This window comes from Ambystoma mexicanum, chromosome 10 (assembly GCF_040938575.1).
Source record: "Ambystoma mexicanum isolate Mex_15411 chromosome 10, UKY_AmexF1_1, whole genome shotgun sequence".
NCBI classification, from domain to species: domain Eukaryota; kingdom Metazoa; phylum Chordata; class Amphibia; order Caudata; family Ambystomatidae; genus Ambystoma; species Ambystoma mexicanum.
The window spans coordinates 679,063,452-679,081,789 of record NC_090932.1 but is presented as its reverse complement, the minus strand read 5'-3'; the positions used below and the strand labels follow the sequence as shown (position 1 = coordinate 679,081,789).

Genomic DNA, 18,338 nt, shown 5'->3' with positions numbered 1-18,338 from the left:
GATTAATAAAGGGGAAATGACAGCCCCTTGTGGGACTCTACAGCCAATTGCTTGGGTGACGAACCACATGAATCTTTACATATAGATTGAGATCTATAGGAAAATAATTCTTTCAAACAGGTGCCACAGGTGGCTTCAATAACTCCCAGACTCTCAAGGATGGTCTAACGGTTTTTATTTTCAAAGTAGTAAAAATCACTGCTTTTACTCTGGTCAGGGTACTCCAATGGTCTTCCCCACTCATCCCTCGCTGGACTTCCTCCACCCTGGCCCAGGTATCCCCATCCCCAAGGTCTTCCAACTAGCGATCGGTAACACCAACTTATCTAAAGCTAGCTGCAGGTGAGGAGCAGAAAGCCTTATCCATCTAGCTCACTTTGGGGTTCTTCACGGGGTTCCCTGATCTAACATTCCCCAATTTCAATAGAAAACGATCCTGCCAGTAACAGACACCTTGGACCGTTCTCATACACACAGCACTCTCTCACTCTCCTTTCCCTGATCTCACCCCCTCCTTCAGCCTCATCCTCTACTCTACTCTTTCTCACCTCTCCCTTCTCCGCTTTCTCTCACAGCCTTCAGTCTTCTTCCTTTCCCCTTCTGTCCCTCTGATGTACACACTCTCCCCAGACCCTCCCCTCACCTCTCTACACACCCTTCTCGTAACCACTCTACACACCAAATCCCCAATCTATGCCTCTGTGCATTACTCTCACAAAACTCTTCACCCATCTCTTCCAACTATGTCCCCCCTTCCTGCTTCACTCCGCCCTTACCACTACCGCCTTGCACTGCTTCCACACCCTCCTACAATCCGCTCTCTTTATCTATCCCACTCACTCTATTTCCTTCTACACTTACCTCTTTCTCCTATCTTTCTATCTTTCTGTCTTTCACTCTCATTATACAACATCCACAGCACACTCCCCTAGTACCAATATCTCTTGCACCTGCATTCTACATCAACTCTGTCACCAACTCTTCAGCACTCTGCTCCACCGTCCGTCCTCCACCTGGTCTCTCAGTCGTCCTCCTTGCCTCCGGACATCATCCCTACAGCCACACTCCGTCTCCTATTCACCCTCTGTTTATACACTTCTCTACCTGGGTCTATCCCCCCCTCACTTCCATTGGTTCCAGGACTCGCATGACTCTGAAGGAAAATCTGTGGCTAGTCTTTCCCAATGGACTGGGTTACACAGGTGCAAAGCTTTAAAAATCTCTCTTAGCCCTGCCCACTTTTTAATCTCCATTTGACGAGTAGCAGCAAGGCGCTCAGGCTGCTCGTTTTCTTAGTTGCTTTTTCCATGGGCTGCCAAGTGTTGCTTCAAGGACAATTTCTGGGTCTCTCCTGCAGTCCGTTTTTACTGCTAGTTTTTTTTCTGCTAACCCACCCCAGGGTGGTTATTTCGAATGTTGGGTTATGGCCCTCTGTTGGGCAAAACAATTCCCAGTCCATTCCCCTTGCCAGTTTTTCAATTCCATTCCCCTGGTTCGGGTCTGGCTGAATCCAGGTTTACTCAGAACTACTTTGCTGAAAAAAACAAAATAGAACTCTGGCTAGACCAAGTATTGGGAAGCATCATGTGACAGATGATGGTAACCACATTAACATTCAAGGCACATGAGGGGGTTTCAGGGACTGGGCCTCCCTGAACTCCCACACCAAGCTTCAGGGGAAGGATTGGCTAAAGCGCTGAATTATGCACAGGAGGATGGGGTGGCCAATGGTGTTGAATGCAGCTAATAAGTCCAGCAGCACAAGAACTCTCACACCACCTCTATGTACCATCCTCCTTATACCGTCTAACAATGATGTCACCACTAGATGCAAACCATCTGATGACAAACATTTTTTCCAAGAAATGGGTATAGAAACAGCTCGAAATTGTCTGGTTGTACTAGGATGGCCAGCTTAATCTGTGACACAGTGAATTTTTTTTTTAATAAAAATGTTTATAGTACACATAGTACATTTACATAATAACAAACAATAAATGTTGCTACTAAAAAAATACACACACACAATACAGCAGTTCCAAAAAAGAAAAACATACTGGCTCTCCCCTAGCATATTCGTGTTGCGATATTACCTGTCGAAATTCAATTTAAAACAGTACAGTAGAAAGCACAACATCTTCTCCTGTAACCTCTGGTTATTTATTGGCCTTTAGAGTATGGTACATGTAACCAGCACCCCTTAACTAGATTGCTGTGAACTTCTCTAACTTAGCCTGTGCTTGCGTCATCACCTCATCAAGTCTATCAAAAATGAGTACCAGGAATTTTGCCAGTGCCAACGTGAGTGACAAATGCGCCGTCGTCATCAGCCTATGCTATAAATCTGCAGCTATGATGCTGACAGGGGAGCTCGCCTTGGAAGCAAGACGATACGAAGCAACACAGGTTCGATCCCCGGTCCGCGCTTAGAATCCTCTGGGTATTTAGGCGCGTTATAAATATGCAACTAAGACAACAACAACAACAAAAACAAAAAAATCTGTAACAGCGCCTCGATGCCCCCGGGCTGTGTGAGTGCTTTAAAAATGCAAATAAAAAAATAAATAAATAATGAAGGCTCCAAAAGTTATGATCCTCCTATCCAACAACCTAGGACAATACATCACCAGATGTTTCAGCAACTGTTTCCTCTCCACACAAGCTGCACACTCATAGCTCTGAAGGAATCCTCAATGTAGGCCCAATTACTTCTAAAATCGGCAGGCAATTGAATCTGAATTTGAGATACCAATCTCTAGGTTTAGCCGAGGGAATTTCTTTTACATACAGTCGAACTTCCCTTAACAGCAGATACAATCATTCTTGCCCACTGTACCTTTTTAGTCGCCCTATGTCTTGTAGATCTGCTATATTATCCCATCTTTTAACCTTCGTTTTTAGTATCATCTGAAACCGGACCCCGCAATCTTAGCTTTTCCATAAATTGCTCACACTTTTTCTTGAATTTAAATAGGATGAGATTTACTCCCTTAGTGATGTTCAAGTAATCAATGTGTGATCACTCTGCTCTGGCCATCTTAAAGAACAGGGTGAGACTACGCTTTATCAGCTGAGCCCACCAGGAAACCAGCCCCAGCTCTAATCTTATCAGACTAACGGGGACTGAGATTGGGAGCCCAAACACTCTCTTCAATATCCTCCTTTCCAAGATGTCAACAAACGTCCTGCTCCTGCAGTTCGTCAATTCATATCCATACAAAACAATCGCAGCTATCTTTGCCCTGTAAAACTCAATTAGAGGCAGCAGGGAGAATTCACATAAGCTGCATCTGACTGCCTTTGCTAGAGACAAACAAGCTCCCACTTTCTCTTCCATCTTAGTTTCCTCAATTATTTTTTTCCGTTTATAGGAGACAGAGAAACCCAAGTATCGAATCCACGTGTTCCATTTTCCATTTGCTTTTCCCTACTAGTTCAGCAACCTCTTTTTTCGTGGCATCACTGGTGGTGTAAATCTGCACTGTGCCCCTGAGAGTCAAAGACTCCAGTAACAGGGTGCCCAAACACATAGTTTGTTTCCCCAGCCGGTCCCCCTGCTCGGCTCCTTGTGTAAGCTACTGGCTGGAGACAGCTGTAAGGTTGCAGAAGTGAGATTCTGACACAGACTGGTCATGGTGGTTGGCATAAACATTTATTCAAGTTAGAAAATTAAAAGAAAACCCCATCTTGCCCTAACTCTAAGAGGGGTTTACGTGCCTCAACCAAAATAACAAGTCAGAATGTCCAAAGCAAAACGTCCAATGTACAATGTCAGAATCCTAGCTCTGTCCCTCACACTCCAAGTAAACTAAAATAAAAAGGAAGTCTTCATAGTCTAGTGGCTCCTTTCCCCTGGACAAAAAGACAGTTCTAGGTTTATCAGTTCAAGTTTTGGGGAGATGTCTTCCTTCCCATGCCTTCCTCAGGCTTCCGGTATAGTTCATCAACTGTCTCCCTTCCACAGCCTCGCTCAGGCTTATAACACAGTTCAACAGTTGCCGAGAAATGTCTGTTCACCAACCGGCCCTTCTCAGGCTTCTTCTCTGTCTCTGTGGTCCCGACCCTGGTTGGCAGACCCGGTTCTTTCCACCAGGCACTGTGACAAAGAGGAGTATGGATGCTTCTACAAACAGTAGTGGGTCCCCGGCCCTAGTTGGCAGACCTGCTTCCCCCCTACCAGGCATTGTGATGAAGAAGAGTGGCTTGGATGTCCCTCAAAGCTGTGGTGAGTCCCTGACCATGGTTGGCAGACCTGGTTTCCTCATACCAGGCACTGCAACTAGTAAGAGGAGTTTGGCTGCTTCTCACAACTCTGATGGTCCTTGAGCCTGCTTGGCAGACCGGTGTTCTTGCTTTATCAGGTCTTAGTCCCAAACACAGACTTGGTTTACACACCTGTCAAGTTCTGTGTTCCTCTGTATTAATCTCACAGCTCTCTCTATGGTTTCTGGATCTCACATACAGACTTGGTTTACTCCCCTGCCAAGTACTGTCTTCACATGTATTTCTCTCACAGTTTTCGTTACAATTTCTCTCTTGTGACAGCGCTGGGTCGACTTCCCTCCAAGTACTGCCACAAAGAAGATTCAACCTTCTTGCTGCTCGATATATCCTTTTCTCGTAAGGGTCCCAGAGCCTATTCCCCTTGTTACCATATCTTGCTAAAGTCTCTCTTAGTATTGCATAGGGGGTAATAGGGGTTACCTTCTCTCACCCACTTTTCATTCACTATGCTTCTCAGGGGTCCCTGCACCCTCTGGGGACCCCCCAACCATAGGCTCAGCCACCAAAATACTTTCAGGGTCTTGGCCGCAGCCTTCTGGTTGGTTGTGGGGTTCCCAGTGTCATCCTTTCCTTTGTCAGCACTCGGGGGCTCTTTTCGGCCTGCTGCAGTGGCTCCACGCTTCAGACTCTCTTCGGCATTTCCCTGCATGGCTCTGCTGCTGGGGCTCCCAGCAGCCAACCTCTAGGTTTTCTCAGCGGGTCCACTGGAGACTGCCCCTTCAGCATCTCCACGCCTGGGTCTGCTCCTGCCATCCTTGTCTGCATGCTTCGGTCCCTCTCACGGTTCCTCGCTGGAGCATCCGACATAGAGGCAAGTCTGTTGTCAGTTTTTATGTCTGTTTCAATTAAGGTCTGCAGTTGGAAGCTAGACCATTCAGGTAAGTTCTCTTGAGTGATCCCTGCGGATCCGCGCCTGCTCCTCTTCTCAGTCCTTTCCTGTGTTGGATCCTCATGATAGTTACCCCTGTTCTTCCTCTTCACAGTCCTCTCTTCTTCCTGTATGTTACAGAAGCAAATGGGATAGGAGGACAGGGGTGGAGAGAGTGGGGTGCAGGAAAGGTGTAGGGATTAGGTGAATACTGGGTTATCCCACAATAGTCATCACTGGTCCCACAGGAGGCTTCCCCGGCCATGAGAACGGTTGTATACAAATTGTTCGAATGTCAATTGTTCGAATAACAATTGACCTTCTGCACAATTGACCGAATTTAAACGGTCAATTAGGATATATATGCGGGGGAAACCCCCCGCAGCTCCCCACCCAATCCAACCCCCACCCCAACCCCCCTCCCAATCCCCTTATATTATTATTACACCAACCCAACCCATAATATATATTAAAATGACCATACGGTCAATTGTGCAGAAGGTTAATTAGGACCCCTATTATTCAAACAATTGTGTCATTCGAACAATTGTAAACGAACAATTCGGGTAATACCCATGAGAACCACCCCGAGGGGCACTCTCGGGTAGCAGCCTCACCTCCCTGGACTCATGGAAGGGGTTCCCCATATGGCAGCAGTGACGACATCATGAGATTCGTCAGGCAGCTCCATTGAAATAGTGACCTATTTTTTATGAGACTCTGCAACAAGGCCTTGCTTACCCTGGTGGAATGGGAACACGTTCTTGCCATATATGGTTATGGCCTTTCTGAGGCTCCATATTGGGAGCTCAGAATATCCATCTGCTTGGTTGGATGAATGGTTGCCTGGGATTTACTTCTGAATTCACATGAAGTGTTTGCCCAGAAAGAAGCCTTTGAATCGCCAAACAAAACAGTACCCTTACAGTCGCTTTATTGATGGCTGTCCCATCCACTCAGCCATTCTGCAACCTGCTGGGGAACACAGGTGAGCAGAGTGGTATGGGGGAACATGCCAAAATGAATGGGGAACAAGTGAAGAAGAAAAAACCCACAGGACCACATTATGGCAGGCAGAGATAGCAGCATAGTGCAAGGTGGAGAAAAGATATGCTAGAAGTAAAATAACTAAGAAGGGGAATAAAAGGTCAGAAAACAGAGGTAAAGAGAGCGAGGAAGAAAGGCAGTACTGCGATGCTCAGGAGGGCCACATAAAGCAAACCAGATACTCAAAAACAGCAGTAGGGCGTTAGACTTGAGGAAAAACCAGTGCTTGGTGTCTTTTTCAATAGGTCTATACTCCAGTGGTGCCCCCTACGACCTGGAAGCAGCACCAGTTTATAGCGGGTAATGATGGTGCAGGGCCTACAACGGGAGCCAGATTGCTATGGGTGCCTGCAACGTGCTCTGCAAAGAAAGGAACCCCATGCTGGGAAGAATGGCCTGGAGGGCCCGTAGCCCTGTTACAGAAGGACTGCCGGAGGAGGGATCACAGAACCCGCTGCACATTGTCATCAAGAAGAAGACAAAGTGAGCCGCTGCATGCACAGCGACAAAGCCTGGGAATCTTTGAATACAGAGACCATATCTGAATGGGAGGTTGCAAAAAAAAAAAAAGTTTGAATGGTGCAGTGTACCCGTTTAAAGCTGGATGTTCATCCATCTCCCAAGAAGGCACAATTATTGGACACACCGTGTTGTGAGGGTGCAGAAGGAGGAGACTGACACAGAGGTGGCACAGTGATTGCTACAGACTTATTTGGTATTAAAAAAAGAGAAAACCTATCTTTCCCTATATCTATGAGGGGTTTTGCTACTTCAACGTAATTGCTAATGGGCCTGTCAGATGTATTAGTAAATTAAAGAGTCCACAGTTCTGTCTTAAAATGTCCCCATCTCTGTCCCTTACACTTATAACTAAACTACTCAGTTGCACCAAAGTTCTTGGTCCAGGAGAATGACTCCCTCCTCCTGTACTGTGTGGCACAGTTCTGGCTGCAAGTTCCTTACCAGGGGGAATGACTCCCTTCCCCTGCCCTTTCTCTGGCTTTATTTCACAGTTGACAACACCAGGGGGAATTACTCCCTTCCCCCTGGCTTCTTGTACACCAATGTTCACAGCTCAATCCTCTAATGGTTTGTTCTGGCAGACCTGGTTCACTCCCTGCCAAGTACTGCTCTGAGGAAGATAGATTATACTGGTCTTCGCTTGTGGGTACATGTCCCAGGCCTGTATCTCTTTACTATGTGGATTGAGCAGACCTGGGTTGTTTCCCTTTCAGGTACTGCCCCATAGAAGATAACTTGCGTTATATTTCGATTCTTGGTGGCTCAACCTTTATATGGTGGCCAGTGGCTCTGCTTGACCACCAGCATGAAGGGGACTCCCTCTAATTCTCTCTAGGCTTGTGTGCGGGTCCCAGACCCTTCTCTGGTGGCCAGTCATATCTCTGTACCCACCGAGATGAGGGATTCTATCCCTGATGCTATGCTTGGCTCTCCACTGCACCCTGCGGGGGTCTCCCGCATTTCCTGTTACCGTTTCCCAAACTGCAGGCATCACTGGCTCGTGGTTCAACTGTACAGCCTCTCCGGTCCCCTTCTGCTCCAACCGGCTTTCTACAGCAGCTCCTAGATTACCTGCTTCTTTGGCATCAACGTCTCACCCTCTGCTCGGGAACAGCATCCGTTTGAACCAGTGGTCCACGTGATAACAGATGAGGGACTGCCACTCCTTCAGCAATCCAGGTAGGTGTCAGTATCCTGCTGGCTCCTCTGCTGCTTTGGACCTGGCGACGTCTCGCCTTCTCACTCCCTTTGCCTGGTTTGAACCTCCCGGGTAGTTGACGCAGACTCCTGACTTCCGCGGTAGAAGATGCAGAGTCCTTCAGTATCCTTCTAATAGGGCTTGTGGCACCCTCGTGTAACGTCAGTCCATGTTGTTAGTGGCTCTGTGGCAACCCTCGTGCCTTCGAGCCACCTCGTCTCAGTACTTTTAGTTTTTTCCGTGTTCCAGGCACTGCAGCGATACCTCAGTTTACTATTAGTAGATGTTAACTTTTCAGGTTTACAGATGTACATGGAAGTGTTGGGTAGGGCACGGTTGTCTACATAGTAGGGAGGTGTGTAAGGTGTTGGGTGAGGGGTGTTATACCACGTTCTCCCTTGTCCCTAGAGGTGAGTCTCTCCCCATGAGATCCTCCAACTGAGTACCACCCTCAGGGGGACTATCCGGTAGCATCCTCACCTCCCTTGCCTCATGGGAAGGGGCTCCACCTCAGGAGAAGTGATGACATCTAAGGATTCGTCACACTGGGGACAAATATTTGTACAGCCTTTGCAAACGATTGACAGCTCCATTTCCTTATAACTGCACAGATTTCTGTTTATTCATTTGGAATACAGTTCGATTTCTCTCAATTCTAAAAACCCTACATTAGAACTAAAATCAGTTCCTGAATATTTAGTGACTTCTACTGAAGTGACTGACCTAAAACATTGATTCTATGTCTAATTATCAACCTATTTCGGTCCAGGGGTCCACTGTTCGACTCCAACCGCTCTTCCCCCTCCAGGTGATCAATTCTAATGCAAGTCAATGAGCAGATGCATAATGTTTGACATGTGGAACTGCTCGAACCATTTAAAACCCACTACTTTCTCCTCCTCCCTAACCCCCCCACCCTCACCCCTGACTTCACACTTCTGGTCAGCTCCCTCCCCCTCCAATCCTTCTTTCCAGGACACCCTTACCCTCTGCTAATTCCCTTTCTAAATCATTTGCCTTCATCCCTGGTGCTCCCACGCGACCCAATATTCCTCCACCCTTACCCATCCCTACCGTACCTTGTTGTCTCTGTGTCAGAGGTTATAAACCTCAACACCCTTTTCAGGGTCGTCCTTGACCTGACCCCACTGTTCCAACACCCCTTCTGACCCCCAGCCGCCACTTCACCTTGTTCTCTTGCACTCTCCCTCTGCCCCAGTTTTCCACCACCCCCTGCTAACCCTGCCCAACCTGACCTTGTTCTCTCCTTGATCCTGCGGGGCTTGCAAAATCTACTAGCCCACTCACATTAGCAACATTTACAATGGGCAAGTATCATTTGCATGATACTCGACCTTGCTGGCGAGTATGGGTGATGTTTGAAACCTCCGTTTGATATTTACCACAAACAAACTTTATTTGCAGTAAATGGCAAATAAAAGAGTCACTGTGCATGGATGGCCTTCAGGTGGAGGCATAGCACTAAATATGAAGTGTGATTTTGGGGACATGCACCATTTTACAGAAAGCATTAGTACATATTTTGGCACCTGTCACCAGGGAGCCAGTGGATTTCTCTCAGGTTGAGTATATAAACCAAGGAACTCGGCCAACAGGTTCAGTGAGATTTTTAAGAATGCGCAAGGTCTGTCTTGCATCTTTGCATAAAATCAGGTGGTCACGTCGACCAAATGAATAGTTAATTATTGAAGCTTGTTGACCAGTTTCTGACAACCAGGAACTCCCAACTGTAAATTGGTAGTCCAGCAGCACACCCATTACCAACGTTTCCATACTAAAATGTTATCTTACTGTAATACACTGCATTTTCTCTCCTGCGCCAATCTATACACAAATATACATTATACTGTGTGAATAACCATTTAATGCAGAAATGGGCAACCTGCTACTCTCCATATGCTTTGGTCTACAACTTCCATGATCCTCCACCATTGGCTGTAATGGCTTTGGCTGATGGGATTGTAGGCTGGAAATTGTAGAGGGCGCTAATTGCCTATCACTGCCTTATTCTATGTTTATCCTACAATGTACCTTTTACTATCTTGGCACCCTCTTAAGAGTATAGCCTTAACTGCTCTGCTATGTCTGCCCCTGGAAGAGTAAGGCACAGAAAGATATGCCCTTCAACCCAGAACCAGAAGGTGGGGAGCTCTTCGTCCAGGTGGGATAGAGCCAGGAATGTACAATGGAGCTGATCCTGGTGACCAGTGGGAGGTGTTGGGGGTTCCTGCAGGAGAGATAGTTGGTACCATGCTGTCTGAGTTTCCCTTGCAATGTGTGTTTGAAGGAGTAGTTTCTGTATGCAGAATCCCAAAAACCATGCACAGGGTGTAGCCCCCATGGTTCATGAAGGACAGCCAGGTTTGCACATGGGGATATTCAATGTTGTTGGTGAGGTACAGGAATTCCGTCCTGGTGAGATTCAGTTTGGGGTAGGCGCTGGACTAACCGGTCTGGACTAGGGTTAGACGGGTCTTGAGCTGGTGGTCGTTTTCGATGGATGATATTTTCGGGCAGAGTTGTGCATGGTCTGCTGATTGGTGGATGTAGATTTTGTAGCCGGCAAAGAGGGTCCGCAAGTCTCGACCTGATTGTAAAAAACTTCAAGGAAGGCCATGGCCTTGAATTAATTAACTATTGTGAAATTGTACAGAAAAAAAAGAGAACCTTTGGGAAGATACATACCCTTGAGATTTTCTATGTGTAACATGGGAAGAGAAAGCTTGGGGAAGGGAGCAGATATCCCAAGAGAAGCAAATTAATTATAATGTATACATTATTATTATAATTTTGTTTTATAACGCGCTTAATACCGAAGAGGTTTCTAAGCGCGGACCGAGGATTTGAACCGGTGTTGCTCTGCATCATCTTGTATTTGTATAATTTTATGTAGCGCTTTACGCCAAAGCGCTTTACATTACAACAACAAGAATACATTAGAAGCATAAATTCCAAACATGAGTCAAATAATCGAGAACAGTATGCAGGACAAATTGCCAAGAACTATAGGATAGAACCAGAACAGAGTAAGAGAAAGAGGGAAGTAATAAGGGATGTCAGGAGGGGGATGAAGAAGGTAAGATTTTAAGGAGGAGCGGAAGGAGGAGTAAGAGGAGATGGAGCGGATAGGGAGAGGTAGAGAGTGCCAGTGTAGAGGGGCAAGGAGCTGAAAGGATCGGAAGCGGTAAGAGGCACAAGGTGATGGTGGAACAGTGAGAAGGAAGAGGTCAGCAGAGCGGAGGGGGCGCAGAAAGAGAGGAGAGAGGAAAGGTAGGGGGGCAAGATCATGAAGAGATTTAAAAACGAGACAGAGGAAGTTAAATTTAAGTTGTGAATGAAAGGGAAGCCAGCCAAGAGAAGAAAGCGAAGAGGAAATGGTGTCATGAGGAGAGAGAAGGCAAAGAGTACGGATAGCAGAGTGATAGAGGGATTTGAGGGGGGGCAAGATGAGACGCAGGGAGGCCAAAAAAGAGAGCAGAGCAGTAGAAAAGACGAGAAAAGATAAGGGAAGAAATTAAGAGTTTCGTGGCATGGAAGGTGAGGAAGGGTCGAATTTTGCGTACATTGAATAGGTGGTATCGACAGGCACGGAAGGTAAGAGAAATGTGGAGAGTAAAGGAGAGGTTAGAGTCGAAGTGGTGGCCTAGTCGGCGGGCAGTGGAAGACAAGCTTCCAAGACAAGCGCGCTGCCACTGAGCTATACTACCCATGCAAATACGGCGAGGGGAGAGATTAGTCCTCTTGGAACCCGAATATTCTTTTGAATTGGTGAAACTTGATACAAGGAATCTGGGTAAGGAAGCTCATCCCTGGAACTGTGAACATTGTTCATTAGAAAACTTTTTGTTGGATTGGAACTTTTTTGTTGAATTTGAGCGCTTGGAAAACTCAAGTCAATACCCTTACACCCTCGAGTTTATTTAGAGTGTGAGGGCCAGAATGGGATTACCGACACAAGGCATCTTGTTTGGACATCTTAACACTGGACAGATTCATTAGCTTTGGTTAAGGTAGGGAAATTCCTCCTAGATTAGGGGAAGGGAGGCATTTTCTAACCCCCATTTGTTTGTTAATAAAGGTTTGTAACCACAAACATGTTTCCTCTTTGTCCGCGTCTCTTTCCTGGCTCCTCAGACCCCCCCCTCCCTTCCCCCAACACCTCATTCATCTCCTCTCGGCCAGCCATAAACAACTGCACTTGAACGTTCTGCACTTGCACGTTCTGAATAGGTTGGTCCTTCCTCCTTTTCCCTCCACTGCTTTTATTAATTACTGTGTTTTGTAATCCATTTCACTCCCTTGTTCCCTCTCCTCGCCCTGTGGGCGCTTTGAAACTGTATTTTACTTGCTGTATAAGTGCCTAACAAGCAAACAATAAATAAACAGAGTGCCAAAAAATACAATCCTGGGCTCATCAAGCTCATTAAGTTTTTGCTGTTGGTTTTATCACACAACCTGAAAACGTTCATAGAGCACATTTGCAAAAATCACTTTTGAGCTAAAGCTACAGTATCTTCCTCTCATCCTCGACCCCTTTCCGAAAAAACAATGAGATTTGACTCCATCACAAACACTCTATGATGGGATAGCCGATTACTCTGTTGAGAAGATACAGAAAATTGATAAAGGAATTGACCAAACAACTGAAACGTGTATCAAGATCATTGTATCTGATTAAAATTCAGAAGAGGTATTAAAAGCTGCTATACACTAATTTAAGATGCTCTCTTAGCAACCATTTGAGGCTGTGATACAGAGCAGTGGACAATCCGGTTCTGTGATGGATCGGTGCCTTTTTTCAATATGAAATTTGATAGGAATGAGTCATCTGAGCTTTTTCACCCTCATTAATTTGGCCCCTCTTCTCAAGCCCCTGACTCAATTATTCATCTAGACAATTGGGGGTGAAGCGGCTTCTCAAAGATTGCCCATACCTCTGCTTTCCCAGCAGAACCTGGATAAGACTGATGAGAGCAACAAGAAAATGATTCACAGCTGCAGCTTGTGACATGCCAGCTTTTTACTAACTGTGATCCAAAATATGTGAGCATGCAGACACAACAACTTTATGTCACCCATTGCACCCGGGGAAATGCTGTCCCACCAACAGGCTAATGAATCTCTAGAACCAAATGTATGTAATCTTTCTGGTGTAAAACCAAAGCTGATTTGAATTTTAAAATGGTGATTTTCATGCAGAAGGATGAATGCAGAATCAAGTACCAGAGCGCTGCAGTCTGCCTGGGCTAACCCAATTCCCAGGTATCCCGCCCAAGTTGTTGGCATACGTCCAAAACATGAAAGGAAGTACTGGCTGCATAAATTCTATCAGCATGGAGAGCTGGTAATTTTTAGTGTCAGTACTCTTGTCGTTTGCTTTAGCAGTTCTTTCCACGTGTGAATTGCACTTAATTTTTGACACATACTAGAGAACATTACACGGTGGAATGAGGGGCAGCAAAAGAAACTGTCCATTACACTTAGAATTTAGGCCTATGTCACTCCAAAGGTTTCCTAGCCAGCATCATTGAATTTGATTGTGCCTTTGCTACATTGAAGAGAATTCGATTGTGTCTTTTTGTATTTGGGAAAGCTTTTGTTAGTTGTTGAGTGTGCAGCCAAAGTGACAGGTAGTGCAAGCATGAAGTAGGGTACATAGTAAATCAGCATTTCTGAGTTTATGTCCTGTTTGTTTAATTCTATGTCAAAACCGGAGGTAAGCACTATGCTTCAACTTCTCTGATTCTACTGTTTCCACAAATGAACAGAAAATGACATCAACTTTCTCATTTAATTTAAAATCTTTTTTTTTAGACTACATTTCCCTTTCTTCACACTCCTTTCTGTAGTGCGTAACACTTCCCGTCTTTGGACTCTAGCCGCTTCATGTCCTTCGCTCCACCTCTTCTTTTCCTGCTCTTCAGCAAGATAATTACATATCTTTACTGTAGAGCACCTATAGAACTATATGATGGACTAGACAGATTGATAATTATGTAATTTGTCATATGCATTGCACTGGGAGCGCATTGTAGGTGCTAGTGTGTCATGGCAGCCTTCAGCGCTGTTAATAGTTGCTGTGTACAATAATATTTCCACGATCTTCATTAGTTAGCAGGTTATCACGAGCCACTGCGTTTCGAGCACGACATAGACGACTGCTGCTTGCTGCTAAGGGCCAAAGGGGTCCTGTGCTTTATTTCAAGCACAATCGTGGTCCCGCTCTGCTCTGCAAGGCAGCGGGCAGAGCTGCGGGAGTGCTGTGGCCCCCTCTATTGTGGGGGCGGAGTTAGCTATGTCGCATATGCAACACGGCTTACCATTATACCAATGAGACGCCATGGGGTGAAACACCACAGGAGCTCAGCAACCCGCGACAAGGCAGGCACGGTAGTGGCATGAAGGACCAAGCCTGCATAGCAGCAGCGCTACAAGCACTCGCTGCGGATGAGGAGCTCAACACAAGCCATTATAACGGAACACACAGATATACGCCGGATAAGCAGCCAAATGAGATTTTGGCTGTCAAAGGGGACAGCACATTAATCCAACAAGCACAAAAAGAAAATAAAGGATGATTCAAGATTAACAGAAAAACTTGTCTCGTCAAACAGATCGAATAGAAAATAAAGGTGTATAGTGCTGCTGCTGGGAGTGCAAGTATACTTGAGGTGCAGAAATAGTTCAAAAAATGTATTTATAAAAATAATAATAATTAAACCAACTGAGTTCAATTGTGGGTGTGCAATTCAGCCTGTGCTGTTCAGGCATTGGCACACAGCACCCTAAGAGATAATTCCAGTAACCATGTTGGATCATGAGTGGAATAAGGAGGAGCAAGCGCAGAGCGACCTAGTGCTAAGCTTTAAAGAGGTGCTCGAAAACTCGTTGGTGGAGGAAGTGGCTCAAGGAGTGGGGCCTATTCAGGAGAGACTGGCTATGTTGGAATCCGTCCTGGGCCAGAAACAGACAAGCACCAAAATAAGAGAGCACGTCCACAAAGGCTGATACCAATGAGAGCCTTCAGGAGAGTAACGGGTGCTAGCGAGGTTAGTAGGGCTATTAGTCTCCTCCATACAGGCCATATTTCCCAAGCCTCTACATAACAGAGCTCTTCAGCGACTGAAGATCAGGCACCTGCAACAGGGCCTGAGATACCACCAAACGACACCTTTATATCAGGAATCAAATACAGAGTTATAATGGAGGCTACAGAATATGGATACATGGAACGGGCGTGCCATATTCGGAGACAAGCCGGACCTAGTCATAAAGTCAGACGCCAGCAGAGCGGGCTGTGGAGCTCGGCGCAGCGCACTGGAGACAGGAGGAAAACAAAGCTCAGGAGGGTTATGGCTTCACATAAACTGTCTAGAACTGTTAGCTTAGTCGTTTGAAATAAAAGCCTTCAGAACAGACAGAGCAAACTGTTGCATACTCCTGAAGATGGACAACATTTCAGCATTCGGGTACATAAACCACCTAGGAGGGGCAAGGTCCAGATTCCTGGCAGAATTAGCAAAGGACTTCTAGCACTACTGCCTACATGCAGGGATTTCGGTGATGACTGAATATCTCCCAGGGACCCTCAACATGGTGGCAGATTGGTACTTGCGTCACTTGATGGACTGACTGGAAGCTCAACGAGAGCGTATGCCACCAGTTGGAGCAGTAATGGGGTCCGATAGACACAGATGTATTCGGTTCCAGGCTGAACATGCAAACGAGTCGATTCTTCAGCCGGAGCATAGACCGGAGCACTCTGGGAACAGAGGCGTTCCTCCAGGATTTGAGCGGGAAGCTGCACTATGCGTTTCCCCCCTTCTTGATGATCAGAGGTCTGGTGAAGGTTCGCAGTGAGGGAGCGACGATAGTAATCACGGCACCCATATAGAAATTAAGTATGGTTTCCATCTCTGATGGAACTTTCCTCTGATTTCCTGCAGTTCCTGTGAATACCTGTTTCAACTAACAGCTTGGTATGTACCTGTAATCCGTTATATTCTAGCATTGTCTCCGGAATCTCCCTTAATCTACTTGCATACAGTGAGCGATAGCCTCTGCCCTGTACTCTCCTCCTAGACTTGTGACATAAGCATAGCCCATGAGACTTAGAAATTGTTCACCCTAAACATTGTATGTCATTCATTGATACCAGAAACAGAATATCGCAGAAAGTGAGTTGAGATTTGTGAGTGGCCTCCATTGGTCCATCCGCACTAGGTTCAGCCAAGAATCGAAACAATCATTGATTAAAAAAAATCCCCATCACCCGCATAGCTTTTCTCTTTATGCTCGTGGGTGACATCAGGAATACAGTGCATGCTCTTGCACATCCAACGCTGTAGAGGGGGGCTGTTTCCAGACCTGTACACCTGCGTATCCATCCCATGAGGAGCACCTATAATGGGCCGGGGGATAGCTCAAGGGTGACACGTTTGTCTTGGAAGCAAGACAACACAGATCAACACAGGTTTGAATGCCAGTGCCGCTCTTAGAGATTGGTCTCGGGTATCAAGCGTGTTATAAAAGATTTAGCTTTATGTAACTCTGACCTTGCTCCTCATTACTAGCGCAACTGCTTCTGTTAAGGAAGTGTATACTGTGTGCATTCACCTTCCACCACAAATTATTCCTCCGGGGCACCTCTAGCTTCTTATGAGCCACAGAAGAAAATACAAGGGGCATCAAGGCAGGGGAAATTATGCCATTTTTATTCAGTGCTTTATGCAACAAATGCCAGGCGCTGAATTCCTGGAGGGATAGATCAGATTGTTTTGTGACTAGTGTGTTGTACCAGATGACGGCTCTAATAAAAATGGAGCCGGATCCAGCTGTACGTGATGAGAAAAGAAATGTTCGTGAAAGGGGGCCAGCTGACATGCAGATGTGTAAACGTTAGATTCACAAAAAAAGCTGCATCAGACAGCTATGATCGAGGAAGTAAGTGGGAGCTTCCATTAAGTACGGGTTCAAGGTGTATACCCTCCAGTACAGCAAAGCCGTCCTATTAAATCAAAATGTCCATTAGTGGCCAACATTTTTCGGGGGTATAAAGTTTAACCTCGTTGCTGTTCTTGTTAATAATTTCAACTCACCGATACAACTTTCTTCCGCATCCGTGTGTAACTGCATCCCACTGCCGTTTACAAACATCAGGGGGGAGGATTTCATGATGTGCTGGATGAAGTCCAAAAGCATCACAGAACTTGGCTGAGAATCACCCCTTTTCGACAGCTCCAAAGCCACTGAAAAGCAAATACGAACAATGATCAATATATGCTATCGGAATTTCGAAGAGAGTATTTAGATGTTTTATCATTAACACATGTGTGGACAATTCGTGCCAACCTCCGGTGTTCAAGCCACTTGGCTTCAAAGAATTCAACTCCACAATACATACAACTAATCACCACTAAGTTCCAGTGTTGGTGTGATAGCAACATTCATTTATTATCCAACTGCGATCAGATATATTTTCATAGTTGAAACAAATCATAAAAGCAAATAGTGTTCCAGATAGTACATTTGAGTATCCAATTGCCTGTGTTTTATGGGTGTGAGGAGTTCTTAAATGAGGGCTCAAGTCATACTGAACTGAGTTTCGGCGCAGGTGTTAAACACTAGATTTGTGCCAGTTTCTCAGGTGGGGCCAGGTAATTTGCTCTTCGGATGTGTGATGGTTCATTGTTCCATTTAAATCTCTAAAATCCCATTTTCCGGTGGCCATCATGGAAGTCTTTTCTGATTTGTCCCCACTTTACTATACAAAAATAAATTTAGAAAAAGAGCATTTCAAGGTGCTCAGGATTACAATCAGAAGTTCAACCAGTTGACCTATGGAACTCAGAAACTCTGCCCAGTTCTCAAAAGGATATTTGATTTGGATTTGTAAGGCGCCGAAGCCTGCAGCCCTAGCAGTTTTATTCGCTCTGAGATTCCAGCTACAGTGTGAAGTTGTGCTAAACTAAGATTTCTGCATTCCAGCAACTAAATTGAAATCAATGAATACAAAATAAAAGTATATATTAACATATGTTCTCTGAAAGGCAGTCAAGCATGTACAATATAACTCGCTTGGAATATCCTTACAATGAACCGCTGTTTTTATGCTTCCAGCTCTCTTCGTATTAGTTTTTGTATTTTCTTTTCTTCTGCATGTTCGCCTTGCCTTACTAGCCAACAAAGAACATTTTTCTTTCTCTTTTACTTTCCAATCAATGGTTTATTCTTCGTAGATACAATGGTCTAGCAATCCTTCTTGAACATCCAACCAACTGGTGGCACACGCATGGATTCACTTTTCGCAATTAAAGCACGTTACAACAGCCTAACAAGGAAGGCTGACTGAAAAACACAGATGCGCGGGGTGTATTTACCAAAGACCCAGTTAATGGC

General features: G+C 45.6%; 1 protein-coding gene and 1 long non-coding RNA gene across 4 annotated transcripts in view; one reads left to right on the top strand and one right to left on the bottom strand.

Moving 5' to 3' along the window:
• ATR (ATR serine/threonine kinase) overlaps positions 1-18,338 on the bottom strand; it is a 1,676,349-nt gene that overhangs the window by 1,540,456 nt on the left and 117,555 nt on the right. For all 3 annotated transcript variants that reach the window (XM_069618270.1, XM_069618272.1, XM_069618271.1), the window contains exon 3: positions 17,039-17,188. In XM_069618270.1, the coding sequence (XP_069474371.1) occupies positions 17,039-17,188 (150 nt within the window). The remainder of the gene's footprint in view (positions 1-17,038; positions 17,189-18,338) is intronic.
• Positions 14,201-18,338, top strand: part of LOC138491639 (uncharacterized) — a 317,517-nt gene continuing 313,379 nt past the window's right edge. The window contains exon 1 of the long non-coding RNA XR_011276053.1: positions 14,201-15,919. This is a non-coding gene — a long non-coding RNA (uncharacterized lncRNA). The remainder of the gene's footprint in view (positions 15,920-18,338) is intronic.